The sequence below is a fragment of the Diaphorina citri genome, unplaced genomic scaffold, assembly GCF_000475195.1.
Source record: "Diaphorina citri unplaced genomic scaffold, Diaci psyllid genome assembly version 1.1 scaffold610, whole genome shotgun sequence".
Taxonomy (NCBI): Eukaryota; Metazoa; Arthropoda; class Insecta; order Hemiptera; family Psyllidae; genus Diaphorina; species Diaphorina citri.
The window spans coordinates 84,238-104,329 of NW_007378043.1; the positions used below are offsets into that span (position 1 = coordinate 84,238).

At 38.8% G+C, this 20,092-nt stretch overlaps 1 protein-coding gene across 1 annotated transcript in view; it reads left to right on the forward strand.

Moving 5' to 3' along the window:
• The window catches only part of LOC103510527 (ATP-binding cassette sub-family D member 2-like), a 36,479-nt gene extending 36,176 nt beyond the window's left edge, over nucleotides 1-303 (forward strand). Inside the window, exon 4 of the mRNA XM_026824553.1 lies at nucleotides 82-303. Within this exon, the coding sequence (XP_026680354.1) occupies nucleotides 82-303 (222 nt within the window). The remainder of the gene's footprint in view (nucleotides 1-81) is intronic.
• Nucleotides 304-20,092: the final 19,789 nt, after the last annotated feature.

A 20,092-nucleotide genomic window follows, 5' to 3' on the forward strand; every position in this document is an offset into this window, starting at 1 on the left:
GAGCATCTACGTGGCCACCATGGAAGGCCGTATGGTCCGCTATATCGTGCAGAAGGATGTGAATCTGTGTATAGTTACGAGGTGGGACTGCTCATATGTCACACGTTAGCCCTCATCACAAGGACATTCATGAGCATCTACGTGGCCACCATGGAAGGCCGTATGGTCCGCTATATCGTGCAGAAGGATGTGAACAACTTTGCGTTCATGCTGGTCAAATGGCTCGTGGTGGCTATCCCGGCAACCATTCTGAATTCCACCATACGATACCTGGAGAACAAATTGGCGCTCGCTTTCCGGTAAGTTGTTTCCCCATTTTTATTTTCCTTGTCCTATAAGAAGGAAAGCACTTGATGTATTTTCATAACTTTGGAAGCTTAACCTAACCATCCAACTATGTGTGAAACCAGACACTAGTAGAAAACTATCAACTTTTTCAAAGTTTTAATCTTTGAATCAAATTTCTTCATGAGACAATTCCTGCTCTTTTCATTTTTTATGACCTCGGAAAAATTCACGTCGTCTTTCTGATTAAAAACCGAGACGAACGTATATCTCACATTACTCGCAATCCGGGAACTGGTGCGTACAACGAGCTGTCGCCGCTGACTACTGTAAACAGTGCAGTAACAGAGTCCCGTACCCTCTCAATAGTCAAAGTATAGGAAGCAGGCAGTTAAATTCGAGTAAATTTCATGTACAATATGGTACCAAAAGATTTAGATTCATATCTCCAGTATTCATCAAGATAGACGATTTTTTGAAGAATTCTCCCAATATTTTTCAATGAAAATCAAAATTTTCAAAGTTGTTTCACTCATAACTCGATTTTGTCAGGCTAAAAACAGAGTAGAGTGAAGAGGAGAGATAGAGGTTTTTGCTCTCAGTTTTATGCGGTTTGAAGTCGCTTCCCTCTATCGTTTACTTCCTTGTACCTGCTCCATGCTCTATTCACTTTGCTCTCTGCTCCACTCAGTTTTTAAGGGCCTCCTCGAATAAAACAGTAGCGTCGATTTTAAATACCTAAAAGCTTCTACAATACGTCTACATAATAAAAGCATACATAGCTAATAGATCAGTTGCGCTTACTTGGGTGATGTTTCAAAGTCATAGAGTAGGAAAAATGATGACCAACGGAATTTTTCTTTTTCTTCTACGACTTCTAGATCCCGAGATAAATCGATTTAAAAACACCGGTAAATCTTGAACTTTGACGCTCCCGTACACGATGACGTCACATCAAATGTCCCGAGCAAAGCTCCCTCGCAGGCAACACATTAACCTCCTGAGGACCAATGTCCACATGCGTGGACAACCGCTTTGTAGTAACAAAGGACCAAGTTCAATTTCACCTTTGTATGAATAGAGGACCAATGTCCACATAAGTGGACATATGTTTTGTAGTCTCTGAGGACCAAGATTTTTTCTTCAATTTTTATTAGAATTTTTTACAGATTTGAAATCTAGAAGTCTTTTCTGACACATTGGAATGAAAAAATTCCAATAATTATGTTTCCTTTACCTTGAAAACCCCTGCTAAAAATTGTCCATTTTTGTGGACATTGGGCCATTACTAAGACAAAAAAATCCAACACATTTATATTTTCTTCTCTTATCATTCTTATTTTATATTATCACATACTTAGTTTCAAATAAATAAATAAGGCACATTTTTTGGGTAAGTTCAAATAAACAAATAAGGAATATTTTTTTTTTAATATAATTATCTTGATGGATAAAAAAAAAAAGGTACTTCAGTACCTAATTAAATAAAAAGGCACATTTCTTGGTGGGTAACAAAACAAAAAAGTAACTAAAAATAGGAACATTTGTTTCTAAGGAGGATAAGTATAGGAGTTGAAGGAATAATTCTAGCATGTTCAGGAGTTGAAGCAATAATTTGGACGTCCTGTCACAATGTTTTCAAGAATCTCTTCACTGCTATTACTCATATTATCATCCTCATTTCCTTGTCTTGCTTGTTGTGCAAATCCTGCATAAAAATCCTTAAACATGTCCAATGCTCCTTCTGGTTCATCAATCTCAAAGTCAGATGTGTTTCCCTCTGACGAAATCTGTAAAACTTCCTCATCTGTTAACTTGGCCATGATTACTGAAAAGGAAGCAAAATGATAAACATTGTTAATTTGGAAAATGTTTGTCTTCATAATGGACCAATGTCCACAGAGGTGGACTTTTTTTGAGGATGAATTTTTGGACCTTAAAAACAAGCAGATGTTCTAAATTATGCCAAACAATACTGTAATACACCTCTACTGCTTAGAAAACTAATTTATTTCAAGAGAGAATAAAAAATAAAGCCAAAACTTACCTTTGAAGTACGAGCTACCTGCCTCATGCGGTCTTCTTCCATTAAAATCAAAATTTGAAATGTTTTTTTGAAGAAAAATATGAATGTAAATAAACAAACAGAAGCTCTAGATTGTCACCTAGTGGAGAGATCAAGTTTTATTGAAATAAGTTGCTGCGTTTAGTTGCTAGCTTCACTCTAGTGATGATACTTGAAATGTCCACATTTGTGGACATTGGTCCACTATGACTACAAAGGTGAAAATTAACTCGGTCCCCAGTTACTACAAGGCAGTTGTCCACATGTGTGGACATTGGTCCGCTATGACTACAAACACAAATTTGACGTGGTCCTCAGGAGGTTAATGTGTTTGTGTGCATAAGTTTCTGCGCATTTCTTTCTGCTCCTCCGCAAGCGTGCTTGCATACTGGCGCTACCTAGCGGACGAAAAAAACAACTGCCTGAAAGTCAACGTCACATATATTTGAACTCTTTCATTAGAACGGAAAATAAAAATTGAATTTTCGACTTTTTACATTTATTTTTTTGGAGTTTTGACCTCGGATTTGGATTTTTCCCAACTTTTTACATAAGAATCGACCATTTATTTATAATTTTTACCCATTTGCAACTGCTCCATTACATATCTAGTATATCTTAAACGGTGTAACTATATTATGTTAACGAGCATACTACTTATCTAAACCATTATCTCATGAAAATTTCTGACGTAATACATAGGGCGGTAAAATTATGCATGAGCGAAGGATGTAGGATAGGATGCCTAATTAGAAATGGATATGTAGATATATCTTGCTCATAAAAAATGAGTTGTGAGTAAGATACATATATATCACTCATGGCTAATTGGAATTTGTGAAGTGGAACCGAAACTTGCGCTTCCTGGAAAATCTGGATTTTTCGCGTTTTTCTTGGAGGTCATCCTTGTAATCAGCGGCGATAGCACGTTGAAATAATAAGACCTCGTTTAGACTGCGGGAGTAAAGGGACTTTTCAGTCTCATTCTGACAGCATAAACAAGGTATATTCTATTCTATAGACCATGGGTCTAAAATGGCTTTTTACTAGATTCGTATAAGCTTAACCCATCTTTTGGGGCTTTGCCTCTATACCTAACCCTCAGAGTGGGCATTTTGTGTATGAAGTTAAGCTCTAGGGGACACTACTACGGATATTTCCACCCATTCCGCGATTTGGTTGCACCTATTCCCCGTACAAAATATAAATGAAAATATACGTAAAATAAAATGTAACCACAAGATCGAAAATAAACTCATAAATATCTAATCATGGGGCTTGTTTCCATTGGTTGAATGAGACCAACAAGTCCCTTTACCCCAAACAGGAGAGCTTCCTGATTGGACTATTAGGTCAAATTCTCAAATTCAAGTATAAAGATAAATTTAAATGCCTTCAAAAGACTCGAACCCGCGCCCTCCTACTGCCCGTCCTAACCATAACCCATATCGCTATCGAGGTCGATGTTATCATTTCCGCAAACAGATAAAAAAAAAAAAAAAAAAAAAAAAAAAAAGGCTCCCAGGCAGCGCTCTTGCCTACTGGGGCTACCGTCTTGCCGCTCAGAACTTGCGCAAAAAGTCCCCGCTCAGCCAACACCACAAGAAGTTGCTCTACAATGGCGATACCGCTAAGGAGAGTTTTGACTATGACAACAACTGCGTGGATAATATGAACAACAATATTGTACCTGTCAACAAGGTGCGCTTGAAAAACAAGCATGAGAAGAAATCCAAGAAGAACTCCCCCGAGTTTAACAAGGAGTTTATACTGCAAGTCATCAAGTTGATTCGTCTCATGATCCCATCTGTGTATCAGCCTGTTTTGTTTGGAGTTTAAACGTTCACAGCAGCTTGGAATTGAAGCTACCTGTTTATGATGCGGAATCATTCCCACAATTGTTATTATTTGAAAGATAAAACAATTACCCAGATAATAGTACGCTTTAGTTTGAGTATTTAACGAAATTAACGTAGGAATAAATCCAACACCTAACTGTTACCTTGCCAAACATCTCAGCTACGCCAGCTGTACATAAAATCCCGCATTTGAAACAAATAGTAGCCAATTTTTCATTTGAAAACCATACCTGTCTAGCCTGTTTTGTTTGGAGTTTAAACGTTCACAGCAGCTTGGAATTGAAGCTACCTGTTTAATGATGCGGGATCATTCCCACAATTGTTATTATTTGAAAGATAAAACAATTACCTTGATAATAGTACGCTTTAGTTTGAGTATTTAACGAAATTAACGTAGGAATAAATCCAACACCTAACTGTTACCTTGCTCTAAAAACCAAACATCTCAGCTACGCCAGCTGTACATAAAATCCCGCATTTGAAACAAATAGTAGCCAATTTTTCATTTGAAAACTATACCTCCTGTCTTAAGAATTTCACCACGTAAAGTTCGCCCGAAATCTTGTCCTGATTTTCCCGGCACTTTCCTGGGATGCATTCATCCTTGAAACGTGTAGACCAGTTCAGGTCACTATCATCCTGTTCTTTGGTTTTACTTGATGTATTTTCATAACTTTGGAAGCTTAACCATCCAACTATGTATGAAACCAGACACTAGTAGAAAACTATCAACTTTTTCAAAGTTTTAATCTTTGAATCAAATTTCTTCATGAGGCAATTCCTGCCCTTTTCATTTTTTATGACCTCGGAAAAATTCACGTCGTCTTTCTGATTAAAAACCGAGACGAACGTATATCTCACATTACTCGCAATCCAATGGGTAATTTTCTAGATAAGTAGTTATCTCAAGTGCTTACATAAGTGCCATTAAGGTACCAGGAGGTGGAGATTTTCATCATAATGTTCTAAAAACCATCCGAACAAAATCGACGTGTATATTAACTCTGAGAACATGAAATTATCGATAATAACTTAACCCATGTTCAATATTCAATTCTACAAGGCTACACACACTCTTGTGGTTGTGCACAAAGTAACAAAACGAAGGAAAGTCGCCTAAGTGGATCCCCCATGAAATTATAGGTGTTACTCTTTCTTAGCTGGGATAGCACGTTGAATGCACCATTTCCCAATAGTTCACTGAAATTACTTTGCGCCTGGTTGGTATTCGGATGACAATCACTTGCTGCCGACTTTTCCAGGCCCCACTCAGGCTGGGTGAAGTTACTGTGAGGAGACAAGTAGCTTATCACCGAATGGTGGGTAAAAACCCCCGTCTCTAAGAAAGTAAAAACCTTAGCAGTTTCTTTCTTTTGTCTTCCAAAGGTAATCTATTTAGCAAACTTTTTACATTATAATTTCATACTACAATCACCCTTTATTTCGAGATGAAGAAACAGATCGGAAGATATCTGAGTGATTCCATTTCGGGCCACCTTCCTTTATTTACTCTGACGTACACCAAAAAAGTTCTCGCAAAAAAAAAGTTCCAAGTTAGTCTAATAAGCTTGACGTCATGTGTTACCTACGTAGCTTTGGATCAATTTGGTGAGCAGAAACCTTGAGCCAGGACCAGTTTATTACTTGAAATCCGAAGAAATATCGTGTCAAAGATCTATCTGATACTTCCGCGGTCATAGATACTGGTCCATGGTTCTAGGAGAGTTCTTTTTCTTTATTGTATTTATACTTTGAAAAGAATAGAATATGCCTCATTTATAGGCCTACTGCTTGAGTGAGACTGATATGTCTCTTTACCCCTACAGTCAATAACATACTGACCGGGGTTTTACCCTCCGCCCCGTTAAGCCCGATCAATCCCAAAAATTTATAGAATTTTCGTTTGTTTGATAGAGATTGAATTGAAGACCATTGTATAACTGTCAAGGTTTTTAGTGACGGGAATTAACCACCATTCGGTTGCCTGCCTTCTCACATCTCACCCAGCCTGAGTTGGGGCGGGAAAAGCCAGGACACGCGAGTGCCTGATGGTCACCGATCCGTACACCAACCACGCGGCAACGTTGCTTTTACTTCAGTGATCCATCGGTAACTGGTGCGTACAACGAGCTGTCGCCGCTGACTACTGTAAACAGTGCAGTAACAGAGTCCCGTACCCTCTCAATAGTCAAAGTATAGGAAGCAGGCAGTTAAATTCGAGCATGGGTAAGAGATAAATGTAACCAAATCACGTTCTCTAAGATGACGTTATCTAACATCCTACACATGATGCCCTGAGCCTGATTATTATTATCTTATTATTAGTTTTATTGTCTGGGTATGACGTCATTAATGTATTTTCTTTCAAGTGGTCCTATTCAAACTCTACCCACCTATATTCTACGTCACATAAATCGATTTGAATGAGCTAAAGAAACGTGAGACGAATATTAGACATGTTTAGAAATTAGATGTGCCAAAATACGGAATATTTTGGTGACCGAACGAAGGAATTAACGCCAGTTGCCCATGAATCACTGAAGTTGGGAAATTTTACGTGTGGATACTATCTGAATTGGTGATCGTCTTAACAATCGCGTACTGCTGCCGTGGCCCCACTCAGGCTGGTTGAGAGTCATGTGAGGAGGTGGATAGTTTGTCGCAGAATGGAGGCCAAAAGCCCTATCATACAGTGAACAATTAGACCTTAGCAGTTAAACAGTGAGTACAGTTTGGCTTGATCAATTTTGCTGAACATGATGACTCAAAAAACATTAGGAGTTATACCGAGTACAGTGACGTTAAAACGCTCCAGAACCTAACAGTACGGTCAATCTTGATTAATTTTGCTGATCATGTCACAAGGAAAATTTACTATTTTTACGTCTCCAGAAGTCCCCTTGTCTTTCTAATAGTAGTCTGTGTGAGGTCTGTTCATTGAACTTCTAGTATGCAACCTTCGCCATCTAGTAGTATACCTTGTACACATACTCACACTCGGTCAACTTGCTGTCCATTTCATGGATGACCTAACATTCTCTCGTGCGGAGAAAATTGGTGTACTTAGACACTATTAGGCATTCGATCTGGTTACTATAACTAGAGTAATACTATAACTGGAGTAACCAGGTAGCCAAACAAATATTATAATACTCTATATTATTGTATTTGTTGTAATCGAGTTATCATTATTGTGCTCGTGTATAACATATTTATGTACATACTGATATTTAGTTATGTAAAAATAGTTGAATATACCTTGTTTATACAGAGAGGTGCTTTGGAACTTTTACAGACCTACCATTTCATAAGCTGTGAAGACATAAAGATAATTCCTCTTGTTCTTCCAGGAACTTCCAGGGTATCTGCAAGGAAAGATATCCCGAAAACTGGCTCTGTCCTTTCCATGTTTTTCTTTCTAACTACATCTTGGGCCAGCCATTTACTATCAGGTAGACCTGACAGGTACACCCGATCAGGTCCGCCTGTCAGGTCTACCTGATACCTGATGAGCGCACCCACACTATGAGTTAGACCTGCCAAGTACGGCAGAAGGGGTCCGCCTGTCAGGTCTACCTGATAGTGAGTGGCTGGCTCAACTGTTTATCTGGTCACTGGGATTCGAACCTAAGTCCTCCAAATCGAATACCCTAATACTGACTGGCACTGTCCCATTTCCAAACAGCCAATGTCGTACACGCCAACCAGTCCTAACTTCGCGTGACTAGTTGACTGGTTCACCTAGTAACAACCAAGTTCTCAAGTTGACTCCAAGTCGGTTTGGTATTTGACTTGGTGTGGTCTCTAGTGGTTTACCGCTGATTAAGTGGACTTACTGGTCCTCTATACAAGGGTAACGGACGATATAGCGGACGTGGGCTATAGACTGGCACTTAGTAACATCCTTGTCTTCCCATAGATTGGTCCACTTCCCACAACTTTCCATAGTTGACATAGGGTCCCACAATTGTCTTTTGTTGACATAGATAGGGTCGTGGGTACATTAAGAGGTCGGAGATTGGTCGCCCATTAGGGAATTGTAACCTGATTGTTCGAGACATCGATGACACAAAATGGAGACTGGTAACGGCTTTACGTACATCTGCTTGCTATATCACCAAGTTGAATAGTAAAGATTGCCTTGGGCAATAATTTAGCCCTTTGTTTGTAATTTATTGTCCGTACACTGAATTAATGTCAGTAAAGACTTAAAGAGTCTAAAGAAATAGTAGTAGTACTTACTGCTAAGGTAAAAGGACTCTTTTATCTTACTCGAGCAGTACAAATGAGCTCTATATTTTGTTATAGCTCTAAAAATCTTACGTTTATGACATAAGAGAAGCGGCGTTTGTAACTATAAAAGTGAAGCCAATTTCCCCATTTACTTCTCTTGAAGTTATGAGATGGTGGTGTGTTACAACCGTAATAAGTTCTAACTTATAACCCTACATTTCTCATTAGGATGATTAGTTGATGATGATTACCTGCGGTTTTATTACATCTAGCTATATCACCATTAGATGTTTTATCTATCCACTCAGGTTAATGGTTAGTGATGGTTCTCTGAATCCACTAGCTGAGAGTTGCAGGTCACCAATAACTGACCTGTGGCCTGTGGTTATCAGTTGCAAACATATTGGGTGATTCCACAATCACAAGATTTTCACGTATACTGAGAAAAAACTAGGGTCCCGGAAGCCCAATCGAGTGACTAGGTTCCGGAACTCTAATATGGAACTCTACATCGGTAAGCTCGGCACTCGGCACTATAATACAGCATTCCAGCAACAGCAACCTAAATCAGGGGAAGTAACCCAATCTTAGTTCTTCCACCCTAACTTGTGGCACCCTCTCACCATTTTTTTTTTTTTTTTTTTTTTTTTTTTTTTTTTTGTTATTATCTTATTATTAGTTTTATTGTCTGGGTCTATGACGTCATTAATGTATTTTCTTTCAAGTGGTCCTATTCAAACTCTACCCACCTATATTCTACGTCACATAAATCGATTTGAATGAGCTAAAGAAACGTGAGACGAATATTAGACATGTTTAGAAATTAGATGTGCCAAAATACGGAATATTTTGGTGACCGAACGAAGGAATTAACGCCAGTTGCCCATGAATCACTGAAGTTGGGAAATTTTACGTGTGGATACTATCTGAATTGGTGATCGTCTTAACAATCGCGTACTGCTGCCGTGGCCCCACTCAGGCTGGTTGAGAGTCATGTGAGGAGGTGGATAGTTTGTCGCAGAATGGAGGCCAAAAGCCCTATCATACAGTGAACAATTAGACCTTAGCAGTTAAACAGTGAGTACAGTTTGGCTTGATCAATTTTGCTGAACATGATGACTCAAAAAACATTAGGAGTTATACCGAGTACAGTGACGTTAAAACGCTCCAGAACCTAACAGTACGGTCAATCTTGATTAATTTTGCTGATCATGTCACAAGGAAAATTTACTATTTTTACGTCTCCAGAAGTCCCCTTGTCTTTCTAATAGTAGTCTGTGTGAGGTCTGTTCATTGAACAACTGGAGTACGTACATGAACAAAATCCGTGATCAAGACGTTAGACACAACACCAACAAGAGCTAAAACAACCATGGTGTGTCAGTAAAAAAGAACAACAAAAACATCCAGATACAAGTTGTCTTATCTGGTAATCAAGTATCTGGTGACCTCAAAATGGAAACCAAAGTGTTACTAGGAACTTTGATCGAGATATTGGTCCAAGGAATAGCTTGTTTACACGGCTTTGAGTAGTAGAAAAAGATCTCTTTGCTGCAACAGTCCAAACTGGTCTTAAACATCAGTACATGTTAATGGCATCAGTGTATTGGTGAACCAGCATAAAGTCACTACACAGGCAAAAGACCTTAATTTCATTATTTATTAATTTTTACTACTATTAAATAAAAACACATAAAAGTAGTAGATGACTAACTAGGTGGGGACTTACGATCGATGGTCTTAGATCGCGGTCATCTGGTCCAATGAATAGCACAAGATCTTTAGCTGCGTCATGGATTGAGAAGGACAAAGGACCAATAGCTTTTCATTGGCGTTTGCTTGGAGTATTAGAGGAGGTAAAAGGAAAATCGTACTGGCAAGGACGAATTCTGGTGTTGATTCATCGATATGCTATATGCCACCAGGCAGTGCACCAACGAGTATACCTACTATTAGAAGTACCTATTATTAACTATAATACTACGTTCCCCATTCTTCCATAAATAGACAATTCATCAGTAGTTTTTGAATTACATAGGTATTAGCAGTATGATTAGTATGAACAATGAAAACAATGGCTGCGATGAGCAATTGGACTTCCGTGATGGATATTCTCTTTAAGGGGAATGTTGAATGTGATGGATTACAAAATTCTTTGATGAATCTAATTTTCACAAAACAGGAATTTAATTTAGACCATCCTCATTATTTGTCAATGGTCGATGCGGTTGATCCCATTGTTATTGTTATAGTGGTAGTAGAGTTGATAAACCTCGTCACTCAAAAGAATAGAAGAATATATCCCTGTTTATACTGCCGGAATGAGACTGAAAAGTCCCTTTGCTCCCGCAGTCTAAACAAGGTTTCATAAGGGTTATTCTGATCTATGTATTTCTTAAGCGAGTTGAGCCATGCATACAGCTTCCAAGTATCCAATTAAATTCTTCATAACATCTTGCATTGTATATCATGTTGTAGAGGGAGAATAGGAGGCACTTCATGACACTTTTGTTTTATGACCGTTTTACGTCACTGTTTATGACATGAAGTCTTGTTGATCTACATATAAGTCGATTTAACCCATAAGAGCCGAACTTTTTTCCCGTTGGATATTGATAAATTTTAAACGCTTCTAACTCCGGAGCGGTACTGAGTAAACATGTCAAATAATATCGGAAATAGTACGAAATTTTGTTTTCTAACTAATAGACACATCCCCGATGCACTCTGACGTGGAGCGACTGAGATATCAGCGTGAAAGAGAGAAGGGTTTGATATGACTTTATAATAATATTAATAATCGACTCTTGAGTGGAAGGCAACCACTAACCAATAGGCGAAGTTAACGTCTTGGGCGTTCTGTACCACCTAACCCTTAGAGCTCCATTATTATGTGGTCAAATTTTCAAATAAATGAGGATAAAATTCCATATCTCGGCTGGGATCGAACCCACGCCCTCCTGTTGACTTTAATGTAGGTCTCGGCTCTGATGGGTTAATGGAACTCTCCTGAAGCCACGCAGAATAATTGAATTACCTCTACGTGTTGTCATGTGGTGTGATGTAACCGGCCAGTTTACGTCTGATAAATTGATTCCGTGAACAGTTGCCAAGATAACGAGACATTCCACATGTGTGTCGATCAGCTTCCAGGTAATTGGATCAGCCAAGTCGTTCAGTCTTTTGTCAGAAATGGTGGTTCAGTGATCTGTTGAGATCGCTCAGGAAAAGAGCCAAATAAGAGCTAATACAGGGTCACCATAGGCCCGATCAGTCACAAGGTCTACAGAACAAAAATGTTCTGCTCCTTTCCTATTGGTTGAATGTACGGATAACTGCTAATGTCAAATTTTGACTTGGCGGGGCGGAGCGTTACCGCTTTCCCTTATATTTTACCGTCGGTGTTTGTACCCTCCATTCTCTCCATTTGACGACAGCCAATAAGCTAAAATCATCGAGCTGAATCTTGGAATTCCCACTTTCTTTGTTGAACTCTAAACGGGAGATTAAATCGTGAAACTTAACGCCAAAACAAATCCGTCCTGAATACTAAATCTCCCCTGACTGAGATAAGACTTGAGGGTATTGGAGAGCAAATTCAGAAATCACTTGAGTAGATCGCCTCTTGCGTGGACGCACTTCAGTGTGACTTTAGTGCTACTCAAACTTTGCCATGCCGTCAGCATAAGGGGACAGCTTTTTCTAAGCAATCTAAGCTGACAGTCAAAAAGCTCTACCTATGCTTACATAAAGAATAATTAAAGACCCATGCAATTCACTTTAGACCTTATTTAGAAAGCCATTGTAAATCTCAAGTTGGTTATAATTAATGTTGTTGCTCTTACAAGCTCCCAAGGGGATCCGCATGTGAGGGCTTACGAATTTGAAGGCCCTTTTCAGTCTCATCCTGGCAGACTAAACAAGGCATTTTCTATCCAACAAACACATATTAAGAACCATTTTATCCGCGATTCCATCACCCTGTACGAATTCTAAGCTGAGGGCTTGGTACTAAGTTGGTACCCCAATTAAAATCCATTGACCTAACCCAGCAGGGAGATAAAACAATCGCGAGCTTAGCGTGACTCTGAACTTATTGAACCCATTGCATACAGCAGGGGTGCCCAACCTTTTCGGAGGAAGATCGACTTGAATTTTCAGTACAGTCTTGCGATCGACTTACCTAACTCTGAGGTCGTGTTTATGTACCGGGTCGGGTTAGGTTCGGACTTTTTGATTTTACAGTTTAGCATGGGAGTGGTAACCTTTTGCTAAACTGTAGAAACACCAGTCTCAACCAGTTCGAACCCAACCCAACCCGGTACATAACCACGACCTGAGAGACTTGACTTTGGTCCACAAGTTCGGACTAATCGGGCGTGTACGATATTGCCAGGTTCAAACACTGCTGGGTGTGCTGGTCGCGATGGACTTGAAATCACTCCGCGACCGACCGGTTGGGCAGCCCTGGCATACAGCGTTGTGAAATCGCATGTACAAGCAATGCTCAGCAAGATAAGCACAGATGCCTGATAATCTTATAATGACAGCATCCGTCTGTAGCTACATAGAGGAGAAAGAGTAGGTCAAGTCACGATGTCGAGAGGGAAAATGAGATTCATATGGCGAACAATTTGAGCATTAAGATTGTGAAATTTCACCGTTTGTTGAAAACAATTGAAAAGTTTGTAAGTAACGTTGTAAACGTTGCGTAGCTACGAAAGTGGTTTTTCCTGTACTACTGAAAAATGGTACGACTTTTCCGAAATTTTCTTTCACCAAACGATGTAAACCGCTGTTTTGCATATTGCCTGGAGGTCAGTCAGCTAATTTTCGTATTCCTTATTGCCAATCAGTTGAGTTTTATGATCCCGAAAGTGGTTTTTCCTGTACTACTGGAAAATGGTACGAATTTTCCGAAATTTTCTTTCGCCAAACGATGTAAACCGCCGTTTTGCATATTGCCTCATGGTCAGTCAACTAATTTTCGCACTCCTTATGGCCAATCAGTTGAATTTTGTGTAATCGGTTTTTTAGGTATACCCCTTTTCAAGGTACACGCATTGTACAAATAACATGGCATCGAGAATTGCGAAATCATATCTATGTCGGAAGCAGGATGGAGACAATTAAAAGGAATGATTATCATTGAATAATATGCATGCAGTCATTGCTCATGTCAATATCCATAAGTAGATTTGTGTAAAGAGCGTTTGACTGAGTGAGTCGTGAACTCTTTTCAGTGGACTACTCAGTCAGTGAGTCCTGAGTCAGATTTCAATACAGAGCTCACGCCCATTTCACTGAAACTGGCAATAAGAACTTGGATCTTAAACGATAGGCCTCACTTATGTTTTATAAGTATCTCATTCCTACATCCTCCTAATTCCTAATATCCTCAGGGTAGTACTTTTCCACCAGTCTTTTGCAATGTGATCGATAATCACATCCATTATGAATCATCGCTATTGAATCGCTCACATGTCTTCACTGAATACTAATAATTAGGCTTGAACTCGAACCAAGAGCTACAATTTGATGTCCAATTATCCTCCCGATATTAAAACTCGATGATTAGGCCTGTTTTCAGAACAAGGTCAGATTTGACCACAGTGTGTGAACGCATGGCATCATTATCCCCTGTAATTAAATGACATCAGAGGACTATCATTGCGTTTGGTCAATCGGATCCGTCGGAATGGTCCCGGATTAAAGAAAAATGGGAATAATTAAAAGTTGCTTCATCCAATCGCAAGATCTTCAAGGTTTCGTACGCGTTTCTGATGAGTGCAATCTGTAGATTATACATGGAGAACTCTAGGATAGGCCTATGAAAGGTATGGTAACAGCATTGAATGATATGACAATGCCAAGCCGAAGTAAAGCAACTCTGATGTAATCTAAAAACCATACAGTTTTTCCCTATCTTTCACAATCTGTCATTGTGCAAAAATAGGGAAAAACTACGGAAAGTTTACAATATTGATCTTGATTTATTGATAAACATTGTCTTATGTTTAGAAAAGAAGAACACCAGTAACTTGTACTCTTCATAGTTGGTTACTGGTGTTCTTTTCAAGATGAATCTTAACAAAGTCACGTCAGAATCTATCACTACTTGGGTTTAGAAATCTCCATTGCCCTATTGATGATGTTATCCTACTCAAGTGAAGACAAAGTACCTATTCAAACTAATTTTCGTATTATAATGACAAAGTATTAATTTTCTTAATATGTATAATGCTACTTGACAGAGTATCCCGTTTAGAAAACACTATTGATGATGTTCCAATAGGCATTGACATTCCTTGTGTATCCATTCCTTGTGTCGCGAGACTGCATCCATTAGCACCACTCCGAGCGTCATATCCTGTCCATAGATTCATCAGAGCATGCCATTAATGGCATTATCTTAGTCCCCGTAGGGTCTAGCATTGTCTTTGTGCCGATGTGCACGTTCACAGTTGGCGCATCTCGCCTCGAATCAGCAAGGGTCCCTAAGGTGCGTCCACATCAGAGTCGGCCGAAGTCATTTGAGGTCGATGAACCCATAGATGGGTAAGATCAATGGATTTTAGAGGAATGAGGAAAAGGTCAGAGTAGGTGTACATTCCTTTCGGGAGCTCTTACGGTGCGTCCACACCATCAGAGTCGACCGAAGTTGATGAGCCCTTAAGTGGGGTAAGATCAATGGATTTTGGTGGCATGAGGTGAAAAGGTTATTTTCTGGACGTGTTTCAAGCGATGTCGATCGACCATTGCCATCGTGTGGACGCTGTGACATTTGGCTGTGATGTTCAACCAGCCACAGGCTGGCAGCTGCTTTATTTGTTATACTAAATAAATGTTTCTCTCTTGTGTCAGAGCATTTAACTGAGTAAGTGAGTACGATTAGCTTAGGGCTTGTGACTGATTTACCAACACGGTTGATTTATCTTCGCTATGGTCAAAGGCGACTCCCTAGTGTCCCTTGAGGGTCTACTAAGAAAATTACTGTCTATCTTGGTGCCATCTTTACAGACTAGTTTTAAAGTCGATTGGTTACTTTCAAAGGGTATTTAACATGTAGATTCGTATAATCTTAACCGGAACTTTAGGGCTATTTGCCCCTACACCTTAGCTTTGGCATTGGGCTTTTTGAGTGCGAGTAAATTCAGGAGCGCGGTAGCCTTCTCCCCGAAAAGTCAAAAGAGTTTGGCAGTAACATCTAGATTGTAAATTGAAGAAGCTTACAAAGGATTACCAATGAATTATTGGTTAACTCCAGATTTACCCTTGAGCTGGTGCTTGATATCCTTTGTGACTATGAAACCCATCATGAGATTTTCTTTCCTGAGCACAGGAAGAACTGTGGGAAAGGTAGATTCAGTCGTCAATTCTGCCAATAACTTTGCCCGAGAACTAGCAACTGCAGAAACCTCACTGGCCCGTGAGGTTCATTATAATGTCAAGGTTGGTGATTGTTTCAATCAGAGGCGTCTCGTAAGGTTTTCATATGGGAAAGTTAAATTGTATTTTCCTTTCGGAAATGGAACCGAAACCGATCCCAATCTTGTGCCATCTTGGATTTCAAGAGGCGCTATGCACTGTGCAGCCTAGTTAGCTTGGAGGGTAGATCTGTTTTGTAAGCGCCAAGTCGAGTCGTGGGTTCCCGGCGGAGATAAACTTTATCCTAAACAGATTCGTTCTCGGAACGGCTGGTTTTTTCCTATTCTGTCCTCCTCTCTTCGATTCCGGGACGATAAGACCTCTGTTCTCTGTTGTTATTATTGCTGGGGTTCATCATGATCCGTTAAGCTTTGCCCTGTCTACACATAGTCGACAGCCGTCGATCGATGTGGGGACAGCTTGAAGATCATTAATAAAGCAAGTTGCTTCAATATGTGGAAGCTGTGGCTCTCTGCTCCACAGAAAACAATTTTCCTCTTTCGCAAATCATACATATCAGGTTAGGAGATATACCTTGGGAATTTTTCCCAACAAATGAATAATGAATTATTTATAGAGGGATAACGATAGGACATGCATTTACGTTAGGTAGCAATTTTAATCAATTATTTAATGACCTTTTAATAAAAAATAAATAAAATTTGTTACAATAGTACTCGGATTTCCAGCTTAAATCTCACGTCACGCCCTAAGCTCCTTGTATTTTCCTTATTCGTAGTAGCAATTTTAATCAATTATTTAATGACCTTTATTTGTAATAAAAAAATAAATAAATAAAATTTGTTACAATAGTACTCGGATTTCCAGCTTAAATCTCACGTCACGCCCTAAGCTCCTTGTATTTTCCTTATTCGTTAACTCTTACCGTTGTTTTAGTTTTGCATTGAATACATGTTCGCGATTCCAACTCGGCATTTATACACCTTTGTGGAATTTGTTTCAAGGGAACTTTTTCCAATTACAAAAGGTGTGTACATGGCAAGTTGAAAGAAAAAGTGTAATCTAATGCAAAATAAAACAAGAATAATAAATTTATGATATTTATAATTAATTTATCTAGGATTCCTGCTATAAACTTGAGCAATACTATTATCTTTTCCGCTTATCTTCTTTTTTCCTCCTCCTTCCTCCATCTCAGTTTCTTTTATCGAAACAACCCGCAACGGTTAGCGGCAGTTTTGCAATTAGAGGTACATATTTTGAATTCAAGTGAAGCCCAACTTGGGTAATTAGGTAATTACACTCCACTTTTGAAGAAAGTAAAAATCAATACGATAAGGAAAGTCGTGTGATTTCCACACCGGGTTTTTCTTCTCCTTTTACCTCCTAAATCTAAACTCTCTACAGTCTCTCCTACATAATCCCCTGTACCCTATAACACCTAAGTATAAAAAAGTATTTACAATTCCATATTTTGATCTAATTCGTCCAAATTCAAAATTCTGCTTTTCCATTGGCTATTACACTTGTAAGATACTTTTCCATACTTTGGTAATATGAGGCACTGGTATTATCTATGGTCTAAATTCCTAGTCTAAAGTTTCACTTGATTGACACTCTAGGAGACATCTCTACTTAACCTGTCAAAGTGTCTTTTACTTTAGCTAAGCTGTTAAGCATATTTTTTTTACTTTATCTAAGCTGTTAAGCATATTACCCAGCATAATACTTATGTCATTCATAGGAACAACAACTATCTCTGTTGGTTTATTCCATTACATAAGGTAGCAGGCAAATATTTGTCCGCTTCGAGTGTGTGAGTCACTTGTGTTGATAATTAAATGCGGCATGTGAGATGTTGTTTGTTCTTTCTTTGCATGTTTATCTCGTCTTCTAATTGCTCAAGAACAAAAACTGTGCCAACTATGCGTAGCTTGGAGTTTTCCAAATTGAGATTCGGCCTTGTTTGAAGACCAAATGACTGTTGAGCTGCCCGCCGCTCAACCGGCTCGGCTGGTTCAACAGTCATTTGGGTTTCTCTTTCCTCTTAAATTTTAAAATCACTCTGTGTTAATTGGTTATTGTTATTTTACATTATGTAGATGAGGCTGATTCACACAGTTTTCAATATCTTCCACCTTTTAGAAGATTGATGCATATCTGGTGGTAGAAAGTTTAGCCGATTTAATATTGAGTATTAGATCGTTTCCAGGGACGGCAACGTGGAGCCACTTTCTTTTAACTTGGGCTTGAACCACCAACCTCAATATCCCAAGTTCACCGTGCAAAAAACCACCACATTGTGCTAACCACTTTTTCCAATTTAATCAGGTGTTCATTTGCTCTATTGTAATATGTGTTCCCCATAATATGTCAAAATATATGAGACCTTGATTAGACTGCGGGAGTAGAGGGACTTTTCAGTCCTATCCCAGCAGGATAAACAAGGTATATTCTACACCTCTAAGGTTGGTCTGTCAGATAATAGGAATAGAAATGCAATCTGTCCGAAATGTTTTGCTCCCAAGTGTATGTTTGCAATCTGTCTGGTCATTCTGAAAACGTCTCTATTTGACTACTAGAAGGATGACTACTCCGTACTCACTATAAGATAAGGAAATGGTCCAGGAGAAAGTAAAAGTACCATTCTGCCAATCACTCTTCACCAGTCATAGTAGTAGTCATAACACACTTGTGATTCTGCATGACTCTTCATATATCTGTGACTAGTAATAGTAACTAGTGTGATGTAACTGAAAGTGAAAACCCCGACTCGTAACACTACGTCTATTATTATGACGAGGTCTATTTGAGTCTATTCAATAGTGATGCAAAAAGAAAAAGCTTGAATATACCTCGATATGAGTCGACATTAATAATTAAATTAGCAAACATATTGTGTTATTGGGTAGTCTGGCTGGGGGACTTAGCAAAGGATGAGTGCGAAGGGCTTCCATCCATAAAATTTTGTAGCCAAAACCCAGCCCAATTCTGAAAACGTCTCTATTTGACTACTAGAAGGATGACTACTCCGTACTCACTATAAGATAAGGAAATGGTCCAGGAGAAAGTAAAAGTACCATTCTGCCAATCACTCTTCACCAGTCATAGTAGTAGTCATAACACACTTGTGATTCTGCATGACTCTTCATATATCTGTGACTAGTAATAGTAACTAGTGTGATGTAACTGAAAGTGAAAACCCCGACTCGTAACACTACGTCTATTATTATGACGAGGTCTATTTGAGTCTATTCAATAGTGATGCAAAAAGAAAAAGCTTGAATATACCTCGATATGAGTCGACATTATTAATTAAATTAGCAAACATATTGTATTATTGGGTAGTCTGGCTGGGGGACTTAGCAAAGGATGAGTGCGAAGGGCTTCCATCCATAAAATTTTGTAGCCAAAACCCAGCCCAAAGTGTCAACCCAAAAGCGATCACCCTAGACCTGATTGAGAGGCTGACGAAAAACACCGACCCCATCTAAACACGGGAAAAGACGAAGAAAAAGATTATGTTATTGGGTACGAACAGAATGGTCGAATACCGGAACGCCACTCCGGGAATAGCTTTACAGGACTTCACCTAACTTTTCGAACTATAGACTGGTTTCCTTCCGTTAATTAAATTAGCAAACATATTGTATTATTGGGTAGTCTGGCTGGGGGACTTAGCAAAGGATGAGTGCGAAGGGCTTCCATCCATAAAATTTTGTAGCCAAAACCCAGCCCAATAACATATTCCTGAATGAAGTTTAACAATTGTACACTGCCCATAAACAGTTAACATTGAAATTTACAATAAAATAACATATTCCTGAATTAAGTTTTACATTTGTACACTGTCCATAAACGGTGACCATTGAATGTACAATATTACATATTAGTGAATGACTGTAGGCAATTACTGATAACCTTAAACTATAACGTAGGACAACCTTCCCGAGTTGGCCTTTTAAATGTTGTCCTTTAACATGAAATTTTACATGAACTGTCTCGTACATTGCCTTTCATATCTACCCTCCCTTATCATCAATTTCCCATGTGTGAAAAATTACAAGATCTATATATTTTCTATATCTATCTATACAATATAAGGATATATTTTCTTTGAATTTCAATATTAGTAGCGGAGTTAAAAGTTATTTTGTTCCAATCAAGAGTTTGTTTCTTCTTATTAGGACATTAGAACATATGATTCATTACTTTTAGACTTTGGATCAAGATTGGACAACCAGATTACTGAATTCATTTC